Source organism: Ostrea edulis, chromosome 7, assembly GCF_947568905.1.
Source record: "Ostrea edulis chromosome 7, xbOstEdul1.1, whole genome shotgun sequence".
Taxonomy (NCBI): Eukaryota; Metazoa; Mollusca; class Bivalvia; order Ostreida; family Ostreidae; genus Ostrea; species Ostrea edulis.
Window position 1 is genome coordinate 29,012,076 of NC_079170.1, and position 27,245 is coordinate 29,039,320.

At 34.5% G+C, this 27,245-nt stretch overlaps 2 protein-coding genes across 2 annotated transcripts; one reads left to right on the plus strand and one right to left on the minus strand.

The window, feature by feature from the left end:
- Positions 1-725: 725 nt before the first annotated feature.
- Positions 726-14,179, minus strand: LOC125653285 (dipeptidyl peptidase 1-like). Its single transcript, XM_048882660.2, has 8 exons — positions 13,930-14,179; positions 10,209-10,300; positions 9,226-9,431; positions 6,329-6,487; positions 5,866-5,975; positions 4,571-4,702; positions 2,663-2,834; positions 726-2,295 (listed from the first exon to the last, which is right to left on the minus strand). The coding sequence occupies exons 1-8, from the start codon at positions 14,081-14,083 to the stop codon at positions 1,971-1,973; spliced, it is 1,350 nt and encodes a 449-aa protein (XP_048738617.1). The 5' UTR covers positions 14,084-14,179; the 3' UTR covers positions 726-1,970.
- Positions 14,180-14,183: 4 nt separating this feature from the next.
- LOC125653287 (ADP-ribosylation factor-like protein 8A) lies at positions 14,184-26,199 on the plus strand. Its single transcript, XM_048882664.2, has 6 exons — positions 14,184-14,601; positions 17,090-17,170; positions 17,279-17,352; positions 20,021-20,182; positions 21,210-21,280; positions 23,960-26,199. The coding sequence occupies exons 1-6, from the start codon at positions 14,479-14,481 to the stop codon at positions 24,004-24,006; spliced, it is 558 nt and encodes a 185-aa protein (XP_048738621.1). The 5' UTR covers positions 14,184-14,478; the 3' UTR covers positions 24,007-26,199.
- The last annotated feature ends 1,046 nt before the right edge of the window (positions 26,200-27,245 follow it).

Below are 27,245 nucleotides of genomic sequence, written 5' to 3' on the forward strand. Positions count from 1 at the left end.
ATCAATTCACATTTAAAAACTTGAAATGGTAGCACCTTAAAATTCATGCACAACAAACTTTATTTTAAAGTATTCAATTGCACATCTTTATACCTGGGGCATATTTGCTATAGAAACCTTTAATCTTATGCCTCTTCATGAATTGTAGATTTATGTTCCCTTGGGGTCAGGTTCATGCAACAGGGGTACAGAAGTGCGATGTAGATTTATGTTCCCTTGGGGTCAGGTTCATGCCACAGGGGTACAGTAGTGTGATGTTTATTTCGATAATTGATTTTGGTTTATTCAGAATACTTAGAAATATAAGTCAATTAGAAATAAAAGAACTCAGCATTAATTGCCATCTTCAATTTGTTTCTCCAATTTTGCTACAATGTATATACATAACATCAGACTCATCTAAACCATAATCCCTTACATACATGTATGTGCTTGGGATGTGTAGGCTTCTTAACCCGTTCATAAAACAATTTCCTAATAAATTTGGAAGTCATTTCTATATATCTATTTTAAATTTTACTTTAGTTATCTGGTCTTTTACCAATGACGGACTTGTTTTCTCATAAACCATGAACATTTTTTAAGGGACCAATGGACAAACTTTATTTTTCTCAATGCTTCCAAATATTTGTCGTCTCAGCCCACAGACAGGTGTAAAGGTCAAATACTGCCTACCTATGCTTAAACAATGGATAACTAATTCTGAAACAATGACTAATACAAGGTACATATGTGCATTTTTATTATACAAAAATAGCCTTTCCATAAATTAGAATGTGTAATAAAAATTTAACAATCAACATTGTATGAATACAATCATGTAAAATATTTTATCAAACTCTATAGTACATCAAACTGAATCATAAATTACCAAAAAAAAAAGGGGGTGGGGGGGGGGGCATTAATTTGAAATTAAGTTTGATTATATTCATAAAAGTGAGCAAATTAAAATGGCTGACAATTGATAGTTATGTAGATAATAACAAAGGGAGACAATATTTGTCAAGCACATGGATCAGAAGCACTTTGATCTTTAAACAACAAGAATGTGATATCTTTCAATATGATACTTTTGATCTTAAAACAAAATGGACATGATATCTTTAAATACATTACAACAGAATGCAATCAAACCAAAATTGCACTGTTCATATTAAGGACAGCAAACATGACCTCTTTTAACAGAATGCAAAAGTTGGTATCAGTTTTATAAAAATACACTGGAATACGCCGCTTTCGAGATACACCCGAGTTATTTCCCTTTGGAGAACTCTCGTATATAGTGAGGCGCGAAACAATTTGTTTACACGCGGGAGTGGGACTAATATTCATCACTGCGTAAGTGAATGTACTCAGTAAGTTTCTCATACACTGTTTGATCACCCGAATTCGATGCACAAACTAAGTAAGTTATCAGTATTTAGTGAATAATTAAATACATCGAATTCTTATCATATCATGTTATTTCGTTGGTCATAAGTACCATATCTAAGATATTACTTGCAAATATGACATTGTTTTTATGTTTTCACTTTAGTAAAACATTTCTATCCATAGTATTTTGTATTTCCCACATTTACATATCAAAAGAGAAGATGCTTTTAATACATTTCATCGTCTTCCTCGCTGACTGTAGGCCCACTCTGTCCCACTTAGTCATTCAAAGTTCCACTAAATGCACCTCCTACACAGAAGAGTTTGTATCTTGAAACTGGCGTATTACAGCTGTATCACAAATCAGATTAATCCAAGAATTGTTCCAAACAAAACTTTTCCTATTTAACATATACATGTACCTAATTTTAAAACAGTAGAACTTGATATGTTTCTTTAAAACACAATATTTTCAAAATACATCAAAAGTGTCTCAAGTAAATGAAATTTAACCAATTGATATTTATACGTTTAGAGGACTAGAAGAACTTTAGCTGTAAGAGAGCCAGTGTAAGAAAAGACCCTCAGTATAGTGCTTAATACAGAGGAAATGATTCCACTGCAATGCTTTCAATGGAACACTCATCAGTGCCCCTCCTAATTCGGAAGTATCCCTTCTCTCCCCACTCTGTTCCCCAGGAATTTTTAATTGTCCAGAACTTCACCTTACTGACGGGGTCCACGCCGTAACCCACCAGAAGCACTGCATGGTTGGTTATCTCAAAAGGATTGAATTTCTCTTCCAGTCCTGTATGGACGTATATACCGCCTTTGTAACTCATAAAGTCATTGTACACTTCAAATGATACTGCCATTGGACCATTCTTCACCAAATTTATCATCATTAGTTCTTCATTACACCTGTAAATTTTGACAGAAGGCTACAGGAATTGATGGTTGCTTTTCAGTAAAATTTATATTTTAAAGGAAAGATTCTTTGTTGAATCAATAATAATTCTGAGTTCTATTTGCACATTCCAAAAATCCCTTGTTCAAGATATAATAATTATATTGACTCTGACTGTGTGTCAAATTCCATTGCCTTCGCATGACTTGAAAATAAACTATACTAAAAATAAGCATTAAAGTTTGACCCTTGTAAATACTTATCTGTTAACAATTCTATATTTCCATAAATGCTCAGGTTTAATCAAATCTAAGACTGTTGAATACTTTTAAGTGAATGATGTTTCATTTGAAATATTTTCCCTAAGAATGAATCACTTACGCTCCATAAAATCCGCCGACATACTGGTATCTGTAGGAATACTGACGAGGACAGCTTTGTTGGGTGGAGCATTTGCCATCCTTTCCTTTATAGGGATTGCATTTCTCATCTACAAGTCCAAAGTCCTCTGCATACTTCCCTCCAATTAAGTATGGGAACCCACCTTCACATCCTAAGCAAAAAGATCAGGTGTACATCACATATCAGTCTCGCTAGATGTCAAAATTAGTAATTACTAGAGAGTTGTTTATTACCATGTATAATTGAATTCTCTTCATAAATGATAGTTATAGACACAACTAAAATTTGGTTGGATTTGGGGTAAAAAGTTATTGTATGAGTGTGAGTCAATAAGTAACCAGCCCATCCCATTTCCGATTGACCAAGACGGTCACAACTTTCATGCCTTCTTTCAATACATGTTTTTTACCCGGGTACAAAATTGCACGCGTATCGAGTCATTCTAATAAGATATTGAATGTCAAACATGGCTAGTAATGCAAAGGCATGCTTTTCATCTAAAGTTCAGTACCGTGCTATAATTCGGTACTTGTATTTATAAGGTAAAACAGGCAAGGAAATACATGGCGAGTTAGCCGATGTTTATGAGTCTTCTGCACCATCTTATGCTCAGGTTAAATTCTGGGTAGGGGAATTCAAACGCGGTAGAACGTCTTTAGAAGATGAAGCCAGGTCTGAACGCCCACTGGATGCCACCAACGAAGAAATGTATAAGAAAGTTCAGGATCTGGTATACTCTGATAGGCGAAATCAGGTGGAAGAAATAGCGCAGGCATTATGCATTTCACATGATAGCGTTTCAACAATCTTACATGATCTTTTAGGTATGCGCAAGCTAACAGCATGTTGGGTCCCCAAATCCCTTAGCGATGAGCAAATGGCAACCAGAGCATCAGTATGCAGCACTATGTTGAAGCGTTTTAGGCAAAGATGATTTTCTTTTGTGTCTGGTTACTGTAGATGAGATTTGGGTTCATTATTATAAGCCAGAGAATAAAGCTCAGTCGTCAGTGCGTAGGGCCTGGGTCCCTGAGGCTAAAGAAGTTCAAGACACAACCATCTGCTGGTAAGGTGATGGCCACAATATTTTGGGATGCAAAAGTCGTTATTATGTTGGACTTTTTACCCAAGAGAAGTACAATAATGAGTTTACCATGCAAACTTGCTAAACCAGCTGAGATCCGCCATCCATGAAAAAGGCCGAGGTAAACTCTATATAATCTATATGAAGGCATCACCTGTATTCTGGAGGCAATTCTAGGGGGGGGGGGGGGGGGGGGTAGTCTGTTTTGGGTATTTAAAGAATAAGTAAATTTGTAAAATAATAAATAAATAAATAAAAATTACAGTGCAATTTGTTAAATGAGACTAAACTCCGAGACCATAATTTTCCAACTGTAGCATTTGTCAATATTTGCTTCAATTTGGGACTTGTTATTTCAAAACCAGTTTCTAATTTGGATTTTCACACTGAAATAAAATGGGGGAAAAAAATGTACATCCATGTTATGATGTAGATCACCAATATCACATCTAGTTTACATTTGTTAACAATACAATGAAATAGCGTAGTTTTATGCACTGTCTTGGTCAATCAGAAATAGGAGAGGCTGGTTACTTATTGACTCGCCCTCGTACAATGCTATCGTATCAAAAAGCACATTTTTAAAACAAAATAAAATGTTCAGATTTAGAGCTAATATAAATTTAAAACATATGCTATAAACAGAATTTATATATAAATTTAAAATGTGAAATAAAAAAAATACATCAGATTTAGAAGGAATGGATTTACTAGTACATGGGTGTGATGGGGTGTATCTGGTGTGGGATAGTTTACACTTGCTCATATACATACCATTTAGCTGTGAAGCATTTGTGTATTACCTTGAGAATATTCACTACATTCCACAATATCTTGTGTGGAGAATACTGGTTGCTGTGTGTTATTGGTTCTCAGTCTCCAACGAGCTTCATTCATCCCCAAAGAAGAGAAGGCATAACAACTTCCACAACCACCTGTACAAAATTATCGTAAACTAGAGATTGTTTTTACGAAAAACAAATGTCTCCCCAGTTCCCCAAATTGGAAGTGCTCCAAATGAAACCTCCTCCCTTTAATGTACTGCATGTATGGAGGAGAAAGCATGAGCAGGAACAAAGACAATATGAACTCCGATAAGCCACATAGGAGAAGTGTTCACAAACTATTTTACACCTGCCACCCCTCAGAACCACTATAACTTTAAGGACAACAATTGGATCCTCCTGTCCTTGAAAAATGTACATCTGCAAATGGCATTGAAGTATCATACAAAATTTCAAGTCTATCAGATAAGCCATAAAGAAGAAGAATTCACAAGCTATTTTAACATCCTTCACCCCTCTTAGATCCACTATAACTTTTAGATAAATAATTGGATCCTCTTGTCCCAACAATATGCACATCTACAAATGGCAATGAAACATTCTACAAATTTTCAAATCTATCTGATAAGCCATATAGGAGGAGAAATGTTCACAAGCTATTTTACATCTTCCACCTCCCTTAGATCCACTATAATTTTTAGGAAAATAATTGGATCCTCCTGTTCCAACAATATGCACATCTACAAATGGCAATGAAGCATTGTACAAAGTTTCAAATCTATCCGATAAGAAACATACATGTAGGATGAGAAGTGTTCACAAGCTTTTTTTTTTTTTTTTTTTTTTTTTATACATCTTCCACCCCTCTTAGATCCACTATAACTTTTAGGAAAATAATTGGATCCTCCTGTCCCTACAATATGCACATCTACAAATGACAATGAAGCATTGTACAAAGTTTCAAGTCTATCCATATAGGAGGAGAAGCGTTCACGAAATTTTGTGACAGAAGATGGACGGACTGATGAACGGACGGAAAGTACAAAAACATTATGTATCCCCCTGAAAGAGGGGAGACATAAACAAATCTGTAAAATAATTATGAATATTCTTTAATATTCTCCTCCTATATCAAAATGAGTGCTGTGTGACATGACACTTTAAATTGGAATAATTTGGTCCATTTTGATTTCAAATTGTTAGAATTCTTTTTTTCATTTCAACTTCTATCCAGCAGTGATTGTGAAATTATGAAAGGATATACCTGTAAACAATTTCTTTTCATGTGCAAAAAAGAAGATTTTTTCTCAAACCTTGGTTTCTGACAGGAGAAACAAATCCTGAATCTCTCCAATCCCAGGTCTCGGGGAGTTTTTCAGCAATTCTTTTCACTTTTTCACTGGCTGAGGCTGGCTTTGGGATCCTGACAAATGAAAAGCCATAATGTCTATATTGCATATGATTTTCTAATAAATTAAAATCTCAAAGCCAATCATAAGGGCCCTTATGCCCCTCCAGGAGTGAAGATTACTAAGTACATTTTTGTAAGTATAAAGTCAATTATCACAGGAATATGAATTCCATGCAACATCTAAATGCTTCTTTCACTGATTTAACAAATGAGACTTTTAATTTGTTCCTACTCATTGACTCCTCAGCATGAAGAAGAGTTATAGATCATGCAGATTTAACATGTGTACTATATCAGCTATACATATACATCTGAACGTTGTAGCAGGAATATGATCTTAAACATTTGATAAGTTGAATTTATACCCAATGATTTTCGATTTCCTGCCTCCAGCTCTCCTCACTAAATCCTCTAATGTCATATCCTCCATCTCCTTGTATGTGGTGGCTTTCCACAAATTCTGTTTCTGGTTGATCTGAGTGATGAAATCATGATCAATTCGGTACTTCAACTGTCCAAGAAGTCTGTAAAATATGATGCATATAAATACTGACATCATGTCCAATTCAATCATTACCACAGATCTGTACATATCGCCTTCTAATGATCACTCAAATATATCTCAGAAACATAAAGACAATAGTGCACATCTCTTAGGTGTGTATACTTACTAACAAAGTTTGAGTAATGTTGAATGTAAGTTGTTGCAGTTACACATCAGTAAAACTTGTTTAGTAGGAACATGGTTGTAGCGAATTTACCTACATAAATGAATAATCCCCAGCTAAATTCTTCATATTCTATGTCTAAACAATTGGTTATCATGACTTTGGACATAACAAAGTTTTTTTCTGATTCCCCGTCATCATTCTTTATACTTCTTTATCTAAAATATTGGTTGAAGACATTTTCATTCCCCAAATGCATTTAAGAAACAATGTATCTGTACCCATTCATAATAAATTCTTTTCCATAGAGAATCAATTTTATTTAATACATGTAATTCATCTACAACATTCATTTATTGGACTGTTTTTACTTGCGTTTTAATTTTAACCACTGGGTATCCCTCACAAATAACATTTTAGATACTAATTCCTCTATTAGAAATCACTCAATACTTTATCATGTTTATTTAGTGAATGTAACTTCTTCTGGACAACCATCTATCAAAATGCTTATAGATATATTTCAAGGTTTTTGCAAAAGTGGCCTGCTTTTATATCAACTAACTACATTGTACATATATTCATGTCATGATGAAATTGATTATTACAGTTTCACAAATGCATTATAAATGTTACAATCAAAATTCCTGAAATATGCTCAAAATAGGAGCTACTTATTTTCAATGTGTGTGTACATGTAGCTGCTGTCCACTACTAATGCTATGTACAAACAAAACACTCTCAATAACTCAAAGTCTATGTGACTGTCGAAAAACTTAGATATATGCACTGTAATGATATATTCATGTATATCAAATCTTATACATATATTAACAAATTGCTCTGTGTAGCTATGAAGTTTTTGTGTAAGAATTGGTTGAGTGATACTTGCCATACTGACACTATGACAAAATCTGGTTTGATTGGGAATTTATTTGCATTTTATACACAACAGATACTTCAAGATTTCAAAATTTAAATATGATGTAATTCTGGGTATAACAGGACCCAGGATTTACTTCAAGAGATCTAGAACTTTGAGAGATCAAATGTTCAAAATATCAAGAGTATATTCACTTACTTATATATAGAAAAAATTGGGACCGAGACTTCGATCACTTTGATAGATCAAAAACTTTTAGGAGATCAGAGTTCAAGAATCTTCGAATCAATTAATAATATGTACCGTATTTTGCCGAATATAATACGCAGTGGTGTTTAATACGCACCCCCCACTTTGAGCCTAAAAGTTGGTGAAAAAACGCACTTCGGGTGTATAATACGCAGCAAAAATTTTGACCAAGCGGTAATCTTTATTTTATACTTGGTGTTAATTTTCACTTAATATTTTTGCAGAAATAATGAATTCTAAACAACGCACAATAATTTGCAAACTTTTTGAGATGAGGTCTACATCGCGGTAATCTTCAATGAGAATCTTCAGGGAAATATCAACCCGGACAAGCCTGTTCATTTCAGCAAAGCACGAGATTTTGTAGCATTAAAGTCTTAACTGACTCGATATTTCCTTTGTTGAAACTTAAAATCAATCAAATAGCCGATGTTATAAAAATAAAATTAAACAATTAAACTATCGCTTATTTTACTGTAATCAACACACCATGGTAGGTACAAAGATGCAAATTATCAACTCTTCGTTAACTAAGATGACTATTAAAATGTGTGAAAAAAAATTTTGTTAGGTATTTCTTTACCCGGAGGGGGTATCTAACAAAAGCAGTGTACACAACAATGGCTTCGTAAAACACATGCTTTTACGCAAGAATAGTTATTTCAAAGATTCAAATAAGTATTTCATTAAAAATTAGGCCTATTCATAAAACTTACAGTAAACAAACTTTTAGCAAGTGACAAAATTATTTTCCAACAATTTTAGCACGTGTCAAGGCATTATTGTGTACACATGCTTTCAATAATGGCAGCATGCGATGTAATGAATAGTCAGATCCAATGCAATTTGATTGGCTGTTTGTTTCATGATAATTGAATTATTTAGATATTGTAAGTATATATATCACATTTTCTGCAATTTTACGTTTCTGTAGTAATTTTCTTGAGGTCGAATTTTCTACTTAATAAATAGGTGAACGTGAAAAGGCGTACAGTATCCGAAGCCTTGGTCTTTGAGTGAAATATTACACTACTTTATCGCCGAGTTTCATCTGGAAAAAAAGGTCAAAAACCTATTGTGGTATATAATACGCACCCCTTTATGGCACAAAAATATTCTCTAAAAAAAGTGCGTATTATATTCGGCAAAATACGGTACTCGAGTTTCTCATGGATGCAAAGACTGAGGATAGAGTGTCAGTGAAGTAGTGCGGGTACATGTAAAACGGAATTCAAAGTCAATCATACACATATAATCCATAAGTATTTTAGCATAGATCTGTTTACAATTATTCTTTTTTAGATTTAGAATCCAAATTCCATTGAAGATAAATGGTGGGTTAAAAATTAGTAATTCCAGTCTTAATAAAAAATCTTCCTTTCTAGGTGATAATAAATTTGGTTGTACTGTCATGGATCACTGTATGTACAGATTAATTTAGCTAAGAAGATTTTGAGCTTACTCAGCTGAGTGTCTTTCAGGCACTACGTGGTACTTTGGGGGAACAGGCGTCACTTTTTGTCCCTGAAAGCATGCCCAATTTCTCTCCAGTACACCATGCGTCCACCCTGGCAACGTTTTCCCACACTGACTCGTGATATTTCTCTCCACCTTTTTGTAGGCGGAAAAGGCAAAGTATTTCCTTCCTTCAATTGAAACTTCAAATCCCTGTAATCAGACATTCAATTGAAATATCATGAAACTGAATTATTTCAGTAATTTACAAATGAATATAACTAACATTATTTCTCATCTTCATGAAACATTTTCTTTTATAATCTATAAAACTGTTTGCTGTATGTAATTCACATAAATACAAATATCATTTTCTACATATATATATATAAAGAGAGAAAAAGAAAAGAGCAATGCTTCTGACACAATATACACCTATCCAACATTGCAGCTATGCAACAATTATCAAAGAACAAATACACCAAGTTTGATGATTTTTGCCCTAAGTAAGTATTGTTTCTTCTTCATTATGATAGTGACATATGTGTGTTGTGAGTTTGATAATCCTAGCCTTATTAGTGCTGTTTCTATCTTGTTTTGTGCCTAAAAAATTACCCTTGAAAAAATAGTAGGCTTCTTCTAGTCAGTCATTAGAAACATGTGTACCAAATTTGATGATCCTTATAGCCTCAAAAGTTTTTTTTTTTAAATCTGGGTTTAATACAAGAGGATGACAGATGGATTGTAGAAGGAAAGATGAACTCCACCTTAGTATACTACAATCCGTAACTGACAGGTGTAAGTACAGATAAATTGACAAAAGCATCTGGATTCAAACTAACCCTCAGATTAAACTGTCCGGTTTTCATTTTTAAAAAGGGGAAACTGCCTATCAGTAATTTTCACTATAATTTCATTTCTTTAATGTGAATGGCATTGCACAAGTAAGCAGCATACATCCATGAGTCGACAATTCATTAGGTTTCATACCTGATTGTAGATAAGAGTCCAAAAGCCAATGTTTCCTTGATCATCTACAGCAATATCAGGGAACTTCAGAGTCACATACACAGTAGATTCCACTGTGAATGAGAAATATATATATATACAATGTATATAATATATATTATATAGTGTGTATCATGGTAGCTATGTGAGGGACACCACCTCATGTCGTCACGGGGGAGGATAACTCACTATGAGAGGGACACCACCTAATGTATCCTCACGGGCATGGAGAGGATAACTCACTATGTGAAGGACAATGCCTCATGTATCCTCATGGGCATGGGGAGGATAAGTAATTATGTGAGGAACACTGCCTCATGTGTCCTCATGGGCATGGATAGGATAAGTAACTATGTGTGAGGAACACTCACTCACAGCCTCATGTGTCCTACACGGGCAAGCGGAGGATAAGTAACTACAAGAGAGACACCACCTCGTGTCGTCATGGGGATGGAGAGGATTAATAACTCTGTGAGTAACTGTGTACATGAGGAACATCGCCTCGTGTCGTCATGGGCATGGAGAGGATTAATAACTCTGTGAGTAACTGTGTACATGAGGAACATCGCCTCGTGTGTCGTCATGGGCATGGAGAGGATTAATAACTCTGTGAGTAACTGTGTACATGAGGAACATCGCCTCGTGTGTCGTCATGGGCATGGAGAGGATTAATAACTCTGTGAGTAACTGTGTACATGAGGAACATCGCCTCGTGTCGTCATGGGCATGGAGAGGATTAATAACTCTGTGAGTAACTGTGTACATGAGGAACATCGCCTCATGTGTCGTCATGGCAAGCGGAGGATAAGTAATTATAAGAGGGACACCACCTCGTGTCATCATGGGAGAGGATAAGTAACAATGATCAGATACACTTAATATAAGTTTGTACTTTATCTACAACATGAGCCCCATCAGGATCGACCAGAACTTCAAAGTCAACACACATGTGGACCCATGTTTTTGCACATGCAATTGCAGTAGTTCTAGGTTGATCCAAATGAATGTTATAGGCAAATAAATGTGTGTATATGGTAACACAACCAATCCTAATTCATACTCCTGATTGTTATGGAGTTTTTTCTCTGATGACTCTGACCTTACAAACAAAATCCGGGGACATATTACAAAACAATATTGTTAATTTTCACTTTACATGTTCAGCAATTAAAATCAAGTCAGTACAGTACTCTGTAATGCTACAACTTTTCCTAGTTTCCTGTAAGATGTGTATCTAAACCATGACAATTCCATCTCTTCATTTTGTTTGAGCACGTCCATTGAAACAACATAGACATACATCTAAAACAAGACATCTTGTAAAATAACTGTTCCATGCATGATACATTGTGTGTTATACATTTAAGGTAAAAAAAAAAAAAGGAAAACTGTCTCGGCTATTTGATATTTGAAGTACATGTAGATGCATATTTGTCTATACCTTGGCTATCATTTTCGTTAGCCAAGGGTTTTGGTCCACTCTGCTCCATATGGAGCGGAGTGGACCGAAAGAAAACCCTTGGCTAGCGAAGATGATGTCTATACCTGTATACCATGGATTAGCCCTGAAACCCACAAGTCTTATTTCCACTGGGGTCCTTTTAACCTTAAAGAGTGACATTTACACAACACATGATTGTGTAATCAGGTAATTAACATAACATTGAAAAGATTGATTGTTGAAAAAAATAATAATAAAGCATTCAAATTGAAAGACATAATACTATTTTAGATTATAGGATCTAACTGAAACATCACTTATTATTGATAAATTTCTTGAATACAATCAACAATGCAATGGCGTTATGAGGAAGTTATAGACATGTTCAAATATCAACAGCTGATCAAACCAGCAAAACTCACGAATGTTGAAAGATTATATCTGCAACATTTAAAATGTTAAAACAGAGAATTTACCTTATGTTATAGCGAGCCAGCGCAAAGCAATGGCTCATAAAAAAATAATAATGAATAGAGCGCGGGAAATAATCCGAGCTGAATCTAAACCTCTAACAAGGAAAATTTTTTGACGCCAATCCCAGAAGTCCCTTGTCAAAAATGTTTGAGATCTCGCAAAGTCACACCTTCGAATATGATTGTGAACTTACGTGGATTATCATCCTAATCTTGTGGCCTCCTAGCTCGAAAATTCAGTGCACCATTAGGCGAAATCTTTATCGAAGTGCAATGTTTATGAAAGGCATGCTAAGATGATGTGTGACGTCATGTCTATGTTTTGACGTACGTCATAATAAGACTGACAGTGGCGGATCTAAATACATACTTGTTATTAGTCATACTAACGGGACACTATTGAATATACGTAAACATTACGCATACGTAATATGGTATCGAATCGACTGCAAACCATAAATCTGATTAAAATACTAAATTCTCAATAGGAATTTATTATTCTAACAAGAAAAAAGGGAGACTAACTTAAATTGTAAGAATATGTGAGGGAGCACAAGTACTGAATTAGTGCTATTTAACAAATTATAAAAAAAATTGATGGAATTCGGTCGGATTGAAGAAAAAAAAAAATTAAATCTCGTTTTTTTTTTTCGTGAATAAAAATAATGAGTGCTTGAATCCATTTCCTTTTAACATGCCCAGTAATGCAAACACCCATCCCCCCCACCCCCCCTTATGATAACCAACCATGCCACTTGCTACATGTATTAACGACTAAAAATCATTAATCAATTCTAGTTTTGTGAATTAATCTTAATTACTGTATTCTCACAACAGTGGAGAGGGGCTTAAATATGTTGCAATTTTGTTCAATAATTATATGTGAATGCTGAAATATTTCATCATTGTGTTACACCTAGGATTATGTACAATATTATGAAAATTGTTCTAATTTTCTTTTAGAATATACCATTGCTATAAGGGGATTATCAGATGAATTTCATTTTATTTTTAAATTAGATATGTGCGCATGGTGGTGGTGGGCGGGATGTCCGCTCATATACATGCCCAATAGTTGAATTAAATTTTATCAATTTAATTTTAAATTATCATTATATTGAAATGCGTTTTATGTTCAAAGGCAGTTCTGTTTAAACACAGTTTTACAAACTTGAAAGGTTTGGGCATCTTTATCATACAATTAGTAACTTGAAAAGATTTAGAGTAGAAAAAAGGAAAGTAGAGGCAGTCTACTGCTGAGAGCATATTTAATTAGTTCAGAACAAGTCGTGCATCAATTAAGCAAGTCACAGTGAAGGCAGCAGAAATAAAATGTATGTAGCATAAAAATATTTCAATCACAATCATGTATACGTGTTTTAATGATTTTTTATATAAAACCCTGGGACAAAATTCATGTAATGAGTATTTGGCAAATAGATATTGTTTAAATTAAATCTGATCAAAGCATGAACATTACAAAATATGTGCATACATGAAGCTGCGCTCGCCTCAATGGTCACACCGTAAAACATATTATGGTAAATAGAATTATATAACACTTCTTAAGCAATATTTTATGAAACAAACGTCTGTTATCGTGGTTATGAATGTGCATCAACCATCACTTAACTCACTAGATGCAATTAGGCAATTAAGAAATCAAGACCCTGCCTTGTAAGATCAGACCAAGTAGCCGACAAATTATACCCACTTAGCTCGACCTTTCATGACTCAATACATGGTGAGCATTACACATCATTATGATATCACAAGTCTAAACCTCTACCTGAAGCTACTGAGTCACATTTGATGGTGTTATCATGGCCTCTGCTTCCTATTTGGAACATCCATCTTCCTTGGATGTCCTCGTAGGTACAGTTTGCAGGAGTATCTGCATAAATAACAGCAAACAACGACAGAAATCCCGCTACAACCAGCATACTGACTCTCACTCCCTCAATTCACCTGATTAAAGTGTTGTCACATGTAGGTTTTGCATAAAACTTCGTCTGCAAAAGTTGTCATGTGAAGTTTTACTATTGAGAATGTCAAAGACCGAAAGTAGTGTACAGCTCTGTTGTCAATAGATTAATGCAATCAAAAGTTTTGCAATAATTGTAAATGTACAATTATTTTAAATTCCTTAGTATAAAGGGACGATTTTTTAAAATCAAAACATTCTAGATTTTTTTTTTTTATTTTCGTTTTGACAAATTCGTATTTTTAAAAATGGATTACCATAACCTTGCCCTTTGTCATGTGATTATTCTGTCTGTGTGTCGAAGGAAGAAACAGAAAATAAATATATCTAAGTATTCGTAAGGCTACAGACAAAATGTTGGCCTTTTTTCAAAGAATTTTAGACTGGTTCAAGAGTTTATTTTGGAAGGAAGAGATGGAACTGACGTTGGTTGGCCTCCAATATTCAGGGAAGACGACATTCGTTAATGTCATAGCAGTAAGTATCAAATCAGCTCCGCCTCCTGATCAGCAAGTCCTTTACCTTGCAAAAAGCGAAGTAGTCGGAAGGGCCAATTTTAAATTTTGAAAAATTATCATAGGCCTTCTTTGTGATATGCGTTGTATATTAACATTTGTTAATGCACATAGGTGTACATAGGCTTCTAGTTCTTTAGTATGAAAGTCAACGTGAGGAAGGAAATGATAACATTGAAAAATCTTATCTAGTGTTCCAAAATCCACTAGATTTTAAAGTATTTTGCCTCAAACCAATCAAGTGTTGCTAGTGAAAGGTATACTTATATCTCATTGTAGAAATTAATGATCCCTGGAAGGAAAAACAAATATACATTGTGTCACATGTATGCATGTAATTACAACATTGGGTATTGATTAACATGATGATAAACATGTACAAAATATATTCTAATCAAGAAATAGTTTGATATCATTACTGTTGAAATCCCAGTGGTTTATTACTTAAATATCGAGCATAATCAGGGTTTGAAATTAACTTTTTCAAGCACTAGTCCGTACCACAGGAGTTTGAAATTTTATCAATAAAGTCAATAAAATTCACTTGATTGACCAAGCCGTGAGCTATGCGTTAGCATAGCGAACAGGAATGAAGTAGGCAAATGTTGTTAGTGATAAATACTGACGAGTTATATTCATTGCGCGGCGGTTCAAAGCGAAACTCGAGATTTTATCCAAAACGGCGTTTCATTCCTGTCCGCTATGCTAACGCATAGCTCATGGCTTGGTCAATCATGTGAATTTTATTGACTTTATTGATAAAATTTCAAACTCCTGTGTCCGTACGGACTAGTGACTATTGATGTTCACTAGTCCGCAAAGCATTTCACTAGTCCATCCAGTATATCATATGAAATTATCTTATTTTATTCTGTAGTATTTAATCAAACCAAACACATCACATTTGCAAACAATTCAGACCATCATACTTTATTTCGCATTCAAGATCTTCAGACACATACAGTAACCTCCGAGTTAATCACGTAATCCCCTTTATAAATGCCCATACATGTAAGTGCGTTCGAGATCGACGTTCCCATTGTTCTCGTGCTCAGTTCTTAGAGTCACAGGTGTTCAAAATTTTATCAATAAAGTCAATAGAATTCACTCGATTGACCAAGTCATGAGCTATAGTGTTATATTTTATGAACTCCTGTGTTAGAGTCGCTAATGACTAGAACATGTGTGCACGAACGTGTTCTTCGACCACACTACTTACAGAGGTGGTGTGAGTTCTTGCACCTCGAACCCGTTATTGTGATGCGTACTCGGCGTTCAGAATTGGCAGGAATTTGTACTCGTGCGAAGAATGGCGGTCTCGAACGCACTCTATGTGTTTGGAAGATCAGCATGTTATTGTCATGCAAACACTTTACCATGCAGGTAATCGACCATAACTTCAAACATCTAAGAGATTCATACAATTTTGCTAAAATCTTAACCAATTCAAGATTGATTTCCGGATTTTCACTAGTCCGTACGGACTGGTGCTATAGAGAGTTTACTAGTCCGACATGTGTTTTACTAGTCTCGGACTTATGGACATGAGGTGACTTCGAACCCTGATATTATGTCGTGTATTGTCGTCTTGTGTGTAATTTTAGGACAGTATACTTTATTACTTTTGGTAGAATAAAAGTTTACAAGTGTCACACAGGTAACACATATATGATATGTATACAAAAGTACATGTTCACCATTGTTCAGGAACCGAAATTTATGCAAGTGCATGTATGTGGCTATTTCCAAAGGCAATTATATGGCTTGGGTTCGAATTTACTATTGAAAAGTACTCTTAAATAGTAAATTTGAACCCGAGTGATATAACTGCCTGTGGGCTTTTTCCATCGAATAAAGTGTGTTCATAATGACCGAAAAAGTATATGGTATAGCCATCAACGTGAATTTGGAATACACAGGGATGGGGCAAAGCCTTTGACTGCACTTAGCAGGCAGTGCCAGACACAGCTGAATCTGGACTCAGAAGACCCATATTTTGATGTAGCATACACAAAGCAAAGGCAGGGTCAGGAGGTTTACAAAATGGCTGCCAGAAAAGCATATTTTAAGGACTGAATTAATTTTGTCACTAGGTAACCAGAAGCATTTCTATATCTAGATGTATGGGGTATGGCGAGTTCTTTGTTTGAATAACTATCATGATACAGATGGTCACTCAAAACCAGTTCAATATTAGTGTAAATTGTAGAATTATGTATGCATATAATTTATGTAATGTGTGCTGCATTAAATTTCAGTTTCAATATGATTTTCTTCCATACTGGTCATTTTGATAATTTCATATGATCAAACAGTGAAATATACACTATATACTTCCACCTAAGTTTTATCATTCCAATGTGGTCAAAACCTTTGGACCGGTACATTTCAGGATCTCTGTTATTTGGATGTTTATGATTTTAAAAAAATATGTTCTCTTTTTTACACAGTCTGGACAGTTCAGTGAAGATATGATTCCGACTGTAGGCTTCAACATGAGGAAGATTACAAAAGGAAATGTCACAATAAAGGTAGCATATATATGTAGCATGTATATGGACAGTTATTACATTATGCTGAATATGTTATCTATGATATAATAATTATAATTGTATATGTGTGTATTGATCTCTTTACAGCTGTGGGATATTGGTGGTCAACCAAGATTTAGAACGATGTGGGAGAGATACTGCCGAGGTGTTAATGCTATTGTGTAAGTTTAAAGTATTACCTACAACAGTAGCTGCTTGCTATTTATTCATCTAATAGGAGAATTTTGAACAGGTACTATAAGCTTTGATTGAATGTGTAATATACATTGTACACACAGATAGGATGCTGTTCATAGGTTGATATTTTCAAACTAGTTAGCCAATTTGAAATTGTAGTTTTCTATTTTACCTCCGAGCTTCAAATTATTTACCATTATACTCTAGACTAGTTGATTACTGAAAGTTGAAACCCAGATTAATTTACTTTTCCAACACCTTACATATTAGCTGCTATTTCACTCCTCCTTAATACCATCTTATGAATAACAAATATAGTATAAAAAATTCGATAAAATTTGCAGTCCTATATTTTGTTTTCTAAATGAAGCACAACAGGACCTAGTTGCACGGTGGTTAGTTAACTTTAACTGACAGTTAACTTGCCATTAACTTGAACATTTATATAGTGTTAACATGAATTTTACTGACAGTTAACTGGCCATTAACTTGAACATTCATATGCATTAACTTGAAGTTAAATATCACTTAAACTTGACTGACTTTGGTGCAACTGGACCCTGATGATCGATGATACAGGTAAATATGGATACCAATTTAAATTATTGTTGATTAATTAAAACCTCTATCATATTGGCAATGTTTAACTTGTGAATTTTTAGTCTGCAATCATGAAGTTGGCAAAAAATAAGAAATGATGGAAGTTGTGAAAACTGATTTGTGTTTTGGGGTATGTAATCATAACCTTTTGTTTGCTTCATCCAATCTTGTACAGGATAATTTGAGTTACCATGGGTACAGACCCTGAAACGTGCTACTACACCTTAAAAACGAGCCGAACCGTTCCGTGCAAGAAACGAACCGTACCGTTCAAGAAACGTACCGTACCGTGCAAAAACGAACCGTACCGTTCAAGAAACGTACCGTCCCGTTCAAGAAACGAACCGTATCGTTCAAAAAGCGTACCGTACTGTGCAGAAAGCGTGCAGGATAATATGCAAACCCCGCCCCCAAAAGCCCGAAAGCGTACCGTACCGTGCAGAAAGCGTGCAATTTATGTCACGTGACCCACTTTTTCAGCCACAGTATATTATTTTCACAATGGCTTGATTCAAAGACAAATGCAACAGATATCTAACATTATTAATTATGAATGACTGAATGCTGACAAAAAAGGACGTACAAACTTCACGTGCAGATATCCTGGATCTTTCATAATGCCGATGATAAATCACAATAAATGTGAAGTGCAGAAAATAATCATTGTGTCATTTGCGACTTTAGTGTATTCAAAACAAAATTCACTTCTTCTTAAAAACTTTTCCAATTTAGGCACTGTAATTTATATCCGGAGACTTAATACGCTTTGTTTTTACACTTACGCACGCCCATGTCGGGGAGCAGTTCATGTAACAACTTTTTATAAAATCGTAAATTAATAAATGTCTGATGAGAAATGAAAAACAAATTGAAACGTAATAACAACCATTAAGACTTAGACTTAAGCAAATTCTAAAAACTTTTATTCATAACTTTTATGTACGTTATCAATATGGAATTATTCCATCGAAGCAATCAAAAATAACGTCTCATTTCCCCATGTGCACATTCTAACACAACCACAAATCCTGCAGCTGATAATCAAAGAGCCGAATAAGACCGATCGAGTGAAAACAAACTATCGAAACGTACAATTTATACGAAGTCAAAGCGTTCAGGCCACGCCCACCTCATTAATAAAACATGCAAACCGTTCACAAAGCGTGCAGCTATTTTTAGCAAACCGTACCGTGCAAGAAGCGAACCGTACCATTCAAGAAGCGTACCATACCGTGCAAGAAACGAACCGTACCATTCAGAAAACGAATCGTACCGTTCATAAAGCGTACCGAACCGTACCGTGCAACTGGTGTAGTAGCATGTTTCAGGGTCTGTACCACAGGATGTCATCTAGAACATTAACAAGAGTGATATATCGGCTGAGGTTTTGAAACTGTTAATCAGCAGATCAGGCCAAATATTTTCATGTTTTGCCTTATGACAATGCTCCACTTCATTTTCATTTCATTGTTCAAAGATTGATTTTGAAGTTCAAGTGCAGTAAAGGAAGTGCAGATCACACCAAGTTATAATGATGGTGGTGAAATGATAGTGCAGGATTTGAAATTAACACTAGTCTGCTGGTACCGCTTTTAAAATTTGAATGGGTTAGAGTATCTTGTTTAACAAATATCCTAATAAGCCAGTAATCAGATTGTGACCATAAGAATTTTTTTTAAGACTTAGTCCTAATGACAGGAATTGGTTGCTAAATACCCCCACCCCTGCCTCATTCCCCCTTTTAACAATGTTATTCAACTTATTAAATAGTAATGGCAGCTGGGGCTAGTTTTTTCAAGATTAGGCAAAGGGCCCAAAAGGTTATCTTACTGAAAAAAGTTTGTGTTGTTATCTTACTCAACCAGCTACTAATGGTGGTACAAAAACTTATTTTTAAAACCTGATAGTGTGCTTGAACTTGTAAGTACAGTTGTACATGGTAGATGCTGCAGATCATGATAAGGTAGAACGTGTATCATGTGTATTGTAGGTATATGGTAGATGCTGCAGATCATGATATTAAAGGTAGAACTTGTATCATGTGTATTGTAGGTACATGGTAGATGCTGCAGATCATGATAAGGTAGAACCGTCAAAGAATGAGCTTCACCATCTCCTAGACAAACCACAGCTCCAAGGTATTCCAGTGCTGGTGCTGGGCAACAAAAGGGATTTACCCGGGGCTCTAGACGAAAAGGAATTAATAGAGAGAATGTAAGTTATATTACAGCGGATACTACTGGTTTACAGCAGTTTACAGCAATAAGAAAGTTAATAAGGTACAGCATTATGGAATAGAAATACTCATGGACACTTAAAAGAGATAATTTAAAAGATATACACATCGTACAATATACTACCATCACCACAACAGAAGATATGACATTAACAGGAAAGCTGATCACTTGATAAATTCCTAAATTTATAAATTCATTTTATGTTCACAACATTTCATGGTGTGAAACGCATTAATCACCAAAGGACACCGGTGATGCATGTGTCATCTTAAAGGGGCATGGACACGATCGAGCTCCAAATTTTATTTTTCCATTTTTGTTGTTTACAGTGCTCAACTAAAGTATTTCTAATGGTCAATCAAAATTTGAATATCGATTTTTGAGTTACAATTGAGATACATCACTCATTCTTTGTTATGTAAGCAAGGCTCATGCCATGTTTTTGTTTGCATAGAAATAGCTTAATATGAAATAGCATGTTTAAAACAAAGTGAGATGTGCTAATCACTAGAAACAATTTAATTGTGTTCAGAATTAACTTGTCAATTGAAAAATCTGATTTAAACAAACTTTTACTAGTATTTTGAACCTATGTAAACAAAAACATGGCACGATCCATATTTACGTAACAAAGAATTGTGAGCTCTGTATCTCCCATGTATCTCAATAACTGGCATTCAAATTTTTGCGACCAATAGCAATACCTTATTTAAGCATTCTAAATATTCTAAAACAAAAGTTGAAAATTCTCAGCTCAAATCGTGTCCATACCCCTTTAAGGAATTAGACAGATTCGCATAATTTTATATGTAAAATATATTAATTTGAATTGCTAAAACATATATATTAATATTTCTCTCTGGTATGTAAGTGCGTGGACTTAGAAATGCTGTTTTATTTACATGAAGGTGTAAAACTTGAATTGCAAGTTGTATGAGGAAGAGTGTATGTTCTAGTGTTCTTGTCAGGAAGACTGTTTGAATTTAAAACCACTATTTTAACAGGAATCTGTCAGCCATTCAGGACAGAGAAATATGTTGTTATTCTATATCCTGTAAGGAAAAAGAGAATATTGGTGAGTATGGAAATATGTCTGATAATTAAAGTAACACTGTGTATCACTGTCTCTCTATCTATAAAGTACTGTATACATGTATTAAAGTGGATTTTTAGCGAGGCACAAATGTTGCGACTTTCCCATAAAAATGGATAAATATTTAGCGAGAGCTAATTTTAGTGATTTTATGATTCCAGAAAAAGTAACTATTACCTCCGATGTGGAATGAATTTTTAGAAATATTAAATTTTAGCGACCTCATCACTCTCGTTAACAGTGCCAAAAATAGATCATTGCTAAAAATTCTGCTTGTATGGTATAAGACTGCCTGCTTTTAAATCACTTTTTCCTTTCAAGTCCTTTATTTAACATAAATTTGAGAGATTGTCTTGATGTGAGAGTAGGATTCTCATGAATAATTTTGTTTGATGTTTTATATATAGATATGTAGATACAAGTACAGGTTAATACATATAAATAAACCATGGGCATTCTGGGGTGAAATTTACAGAAGAACATCCGACTTCGACCAACTTTACATACTGGAATCTTTCTGATTATTGTAAGATCATTCAATCCTATGCTAAATAGGAAAACAAAATGTTGAAAATTAAGCCTCAGAAAAGTTTTAATTCATTCATTTGAACAAATAATTGCATGTGTGTTACAATTTAAGATTTGTGACTTTGTCGTAAGTTGTTTTGTAAAATGGGCTCCTGGTTTCTAACTCATTTTCTGTTAAATGAGTAAAATGATTCTGTACTATTCAGAAAGTAGAAGGTTGTCTGTGATTAATTGTTGTTTGTTTTCACGTCCCTTCAAGAATTTTCGTTCACATGTAGACATCACCACTTGTTGGCAAAGTGTCACCAAAACTTGTCAAATTTATATCAATCTAAGTGTTTTAAAATGCTCTTTAACAAGACATATGATTTGAAATATTTTTTTTGTTTTGAGACAAAACATTAAACTGACCAGGAAAATATCCAATGTACCCAAATTTCTTGTTCTTTTCATCAACTTATTTTTTGTTTTAAAATGCAAAGCCTTTTTTCCAAATTTTATTGTCCAGTAAAATGAGATAATTTTTAAAGTACCCTAGATCATGTTTGTAAAACTTAAAATACTGTGACAAATCAAGCATGATAGTGTATTTTTAGCTCACCTGAGCTGAAAGCTCAAGTGAGCTTTTCTGATCACCCGTATTCCGGCGTCCGTCCGTCTGTAAACTTTTCACATTTTCAACTTCTTCTCAACAACCACTGGGCCAATTTCAACCAAAGTTGGCACAAAACATCCTTAGGTAAAGGGAATTCTAACTTGATAAAATAAAGGGCCAGGCCACCTTCCAAGGGGAGATAATCAAGAAAAGGTAAAAATAGGGTAGAGTCATTAAAAAATCTTCTTCTCAAGAAACACTGGGCCAGAAAAGATGAAATTTATAGATAAGCTTTATTAGGTAGTGCAGATTCTAAATTGATAAAATCATGGTCCCCGGGGGTAGGATGGGGCCACAATAGGGGATCAAAGTTTTACATACAAATATATAGGAAAAATCTTTAAAAATCTTCTTCCCAAGAACCACTGAACCAGAAAAGCTGAGATTTATATGAAAGCTTCCTGATATAGTACAGATTCTAAATTGTTAAAATCATGGCCCCCGGGGGTCGGATGGGGCCACAATAGGGGGTCAAAGTTTTTTTGTTTTTTTTGTTTGTTTGGTTTTTTTGTTTTTGTTTTGATATAGTGCAGATTCAAGTTTGTTAAAATCAAGGACCCCGGGGATTGGATGGGGCCTCAAGGGGGGCATCAAAGTTTTACATACAAATTTATAGGAAAAATCTTCTTCTCAAGAATCACTGAGCCAGAAAAGCTGAGATTTATATGAAAGCTTCCTGATATAGTGCAGATTCTAAATTGTTAAGATCATGGCCCCCGGGGGTCGGATGGGGCCACAATAGGGGGTCAAAGTTTTACATACAAATATATAGGAAAAATCTTTAAAAATCTTCTTCCCAGAACCACTGAGCCAGAAAAGCTGAGATTTATATGAAAGCTTTCTGATATAGTGCAGATTCAGGTTTGTTAAAATCATGGCCCCCTGGGGTAGGATGGGGCCACAATAGGGGATCAAAGTTTTACATACAAATATATAGGGAAAATCTTTAAAAATCTTCTTCTCAAGAACCATTGGGCCAAAGAAGTTCACATTTACTTGAAAGCTTTCTGACATAGTGTAGATTCAAGTTTGCAAAAACCATGGCCTCCAGGGGTAGGTTTGGGGCCATAATAGGGACTACGGTTTTACATGCAAATAGATATGGAAAATCTTCTGATATGGACCAAGGTGACTCAGGTGAGCGATGTGGCCCATGGGCCTCTTGTTTTATTTTGAGACACCCATTAAACTGACCATGAAAATATCCAAAGTACCCAAATTTCTTGTTCTTTTCCCCAGCCGACTGCCATGTTGATCTACGATAATGCTAGATAAGTTCCGAATGACCGGGAACAATTCTATTGTTGTAAGTCACCATGGTGACTGCACGGAAACAAAAAGAGATTGACAACTTTATCTATAAACTTCATAGGATTGGCAGTTTAAATTTGAAAGGATGAATAGATTGTTGATAGAAGAAAGAGACTTTTTAAAAATAAAATTTGCACAGTTTAATTTTATGTTGATTGATGTTGCAGATATTACACTACAATGGCTAATACAGCATTCAAAGTCTGGACGATAAAATCGGCGTGCAAAATAGAAACTGTAAGTTATTTTCAAGAACCAATGCATTATGGACAAAAAGTAACAACGCACTTGGTTGCAGTTTTTAGAAAACTGTGTTACTGCCCTTTGCTTTCAGTGGGCATTCCACTGAAAAAAGGAGGTATAAAACGTATCTTTCATTGTGGGTATTTAGCACAAATTTGAGATAGAAATATTTAATGTTGTGTGTTATTTGATGCAATTGCTCCAACATGTTCAATGGATGTTTATGATGTGTCATGTTTGATTTGAAATGAGCAGTATGTATTCTTTGTTTTGTTTTTTATATTTTTTGTTTGCTTTATACATATGGTAGATAATACATGGAATGTGAGTGCTTTGTAATTCCAGTGCGAAGAAATCATTTGATTTTATAGATGATAGTGAACATATACTTGTTGCATAGTTAATGAAGTGTTTGAGAAAGATGCGAATAAAAGTTAGTGGTATTTCTGCCAGGAGAGAAAAGCAGTTTTTCTGGTGTAGATCGGAAGCATGTGTGGTAAATTTGTCTTTGTTTGTATTTCACCTCATTTATTATTGATCATATGATTGATAACCATTCCAAAACAAAAGTTTCTGTATTTTATATGGCTTGGTAACATTGTATGCTATATGACTCTTTGCTGGTACTCAAACAACATTTCATGACGCATTCATTCGTAGATACAAAATATGTATATTTTGTAGAGAAACACCTAAAAAGTGCAATAATCGCGTGCAACAGTGAGTGTAGAGAAAAGAGGATGATATTCAGAAAAATAAGGAAAGGGTGTGTGAATGAAACATGTGGTGCATTTGGGGGTAGATTTTGGTACCCATAGAATACGGTGTATGTCAAGTCAAGAATGTCAGTTATTCATCTGAATGATTATGAAAATGTCTAGTTTTGTGGTGTAGAGTGTCATCAGTTTTAAGGTAAAGAATTGTAAAGGATTACATGTATGCAATAGTGACCATTTTCAAATTTTTCTGAAAGAGGACCAAAAACTGCTTTATTAAAGATCTACCCACCATTTTATGTAACATCTAAGAAATACAGATTGGTCTCAATTTTGGCATAATTAATTTGTATTCATTAGTAAACAGGGTACTTAACCATGCATGAAATGATTGGTTTCTATTCGGGGATGATGAATATCAAGTTAATGAATGATCTATCAAGATTGTGGATATAGATTGTTTGATTTTGCCTTTAAAAGCAATATTTAACAATTATTAGATGTATCAAAATTTTGATTTTATTCAAAATACATGATATGTACTAGATGAATAAATGCATACATGTAATTGAAATATACTACATTTAGTTGTGAGATATACGTTGTGTGTTGGTGAAAATAAGTTGTTGAGAGTATTTTGTACCTTCTCCTTTTTCTGTTTGGCAAAATTCAGACCTCAAAGCATGTAGTCCTTGACAAGAGAATAGAGTAATGAAGTGTTAATGAATTAAATGTTATGAATTAAAATAATGAATTAAACGTTAATAGATATGCAAAATTTTCTTTGTAAGTATTGGTTGTATGTGTTGTAAAGTGGAGAATTGATCAATTGGTTTATCACAAACAACATGGTTTTGAAAGTTTTTATGTAATGGCATTCAAACTGAAGCAGGACTCTCTCCCTCTACTGTGATTTTGAATCCTCTTAATTAAAAACTTTCAGTAAACATATTCTTGTTTCAGCAGTGATTGAAGAGTTGTCGGTCTTGACACTTCAAAATCTTTCAACTTACTTTTTATGATATGTAAGAGAGTTTATTTTTGTGCTCAGTTGCCTTTGTACAAATTTTGCAATATTTTTTAACCATCGAAGACATGATTTTGGGTTATGTTTTTAAAAATGATCTTTCTGTACAATCTTAAAATTAACAATTTACTCTTTGGATATGACAAAAAACAAAGAACTTCCAAGACCAAGTTGAACGTTTAATAATTTGTTTGTGATAAAAGTATAGTACATGTACTCAAATCTTTGTTTTGTCTTGTATTGTGGAGGGAAAAAAAGATTGCAGAACAAAAACATATTAGATGCATGAATATTTATTACTCATTCAGTGCAGCGGTGGTGCATGTCATAAAAATAAGTACATATTTTGTTTTGTTATAGTGTACAGCATTGATATACCTGTAATTTATGTTATTTAACAATAAGAAAATTCTTCACTAAATAACTGTGTCTTTGTTCTTTTTGATGAATTGATGGTGTTTTACCATTTGGAGGAGGTTGTCCTAGTTGGATGGTAGCATTCTTTCTCGATGAAAAATTGTGAAGGTTCAAAAGAATTTCTATAAAGTTAGCAGATCTAACAAATGGGTTAAAATTCATTTCTGGATGAATCAGCTTGAAATTGTGTTGTGAGATGCTCCCTGTTTTTTTTTGGGGGGGGGGGGGGGGGGGGGGATATTAGTCACTAAAGATATGGTCCCCGGAAATACGAAAAATGAGCTGCTATCTTGATTTCAGCCAAAGTATTATATTAATTCATGACCCCTTCTCCCCACTTATCAATCAAAAGAAACATCTTTGTTTAATAACAAAACCCGATGGGGATATTTTATGTTAAAGATTGTTTAAGTTTGCTTTGCAACATTGATAGTCGAACTAGACAAAGGCTATGATCCAATGTTGAAATACATTTTTCTTTTGTTTGTTCCTTGTCTGTTGCTACATGTATATGAGATCAGTTCATATTGGTATATGTAAAAATCTGTTCATGATAAAATGAACAAAAGTCTGATAAAAGTTTCAAATCTGTAGGATTCTTTTCTTAAACCTGATCCAAGATACAAGTGCCTGCGCTGTCATGGATTCGCTTGACCTATTGATGGTTGGTGAGGAGACACTTGTAGTTATAACGGACTTCTTTTATCTTTGGGGCACTCTTTCATCTGGCAGTGGCTATGAACTTGCAGCAATATCATGATGTAAGTCTGCTTGGAAGAAATTCAGAGAGCTTCCAATCCTGATCGACAAACAAAACATCTGGCAATTACAATCAGGGCCGACCACCGGCCCGCTATCTATATATATTTAACTTCTATTAAACCTGTGTTGCTATATGGTTCGAAACATGGGCAATCACAGCCACCACTCTATTAAAGAGAACTTATACACAACAACACGGCCATGATAAGATGGATTAAGTGATTGTTATCTTAAGAGTCCCTTGATTTCAGAAACATCACTAAGATGTTCTCCAGAAATGTAGGCAGA

What these genes read in the sequence shown, in the direction of transcription:
- LOC125653285 (XM_048882660.2), bottom strand. Translation starts at nt 14,083, where the DNA reads ATGCTGGTTGTAGCGGGATTTCTGTCGTTGTTTGCTGTTATTTATGCA. An exon ending in ATGTGACTCAGTAGCTTCAG is followed by an intron (nt 10,301 to 13,929) that starts GTAGAGGTTTAG and finishes TCTCATTCACAG; the next exon opens with TGGAATCTACTGTGTATGTG. An exon ending in GTCGGCGGATTTTATGGAGC is followed by an intron (nt 2,296 to 2,662) that starts GTAAGTGATTCA and finishes CAAAATTTACAG; the next exon opens with GTGTAATGAAGAACTAATGA.
- LOC125653287 (XM_048882664.2), top strand. Translation starts at nt 14,479, where the DNA reads ATGTTGGCCTTTTTTCAAAGAATTTTAGACTGGTTCAAGAGTTTATTT. An exon ending in AAGGAAATGTCACAATAAAG is followed by an intron (nt 17,171 to 17,278) that starts GTAGCATATATA and finishes ATCTCTTTACAG; the next exon opens with CTGTGGGATATTGGTGGTCA. An exon ending in AAGGAATTAATAGAGAGAAT is followed by an intron (nt 20,183 to 21,209) that starts GTAAGTTATATT and finishes CTATTTTAACAG; the next exon opens with GAATCTGTCAGCCATTCAGG.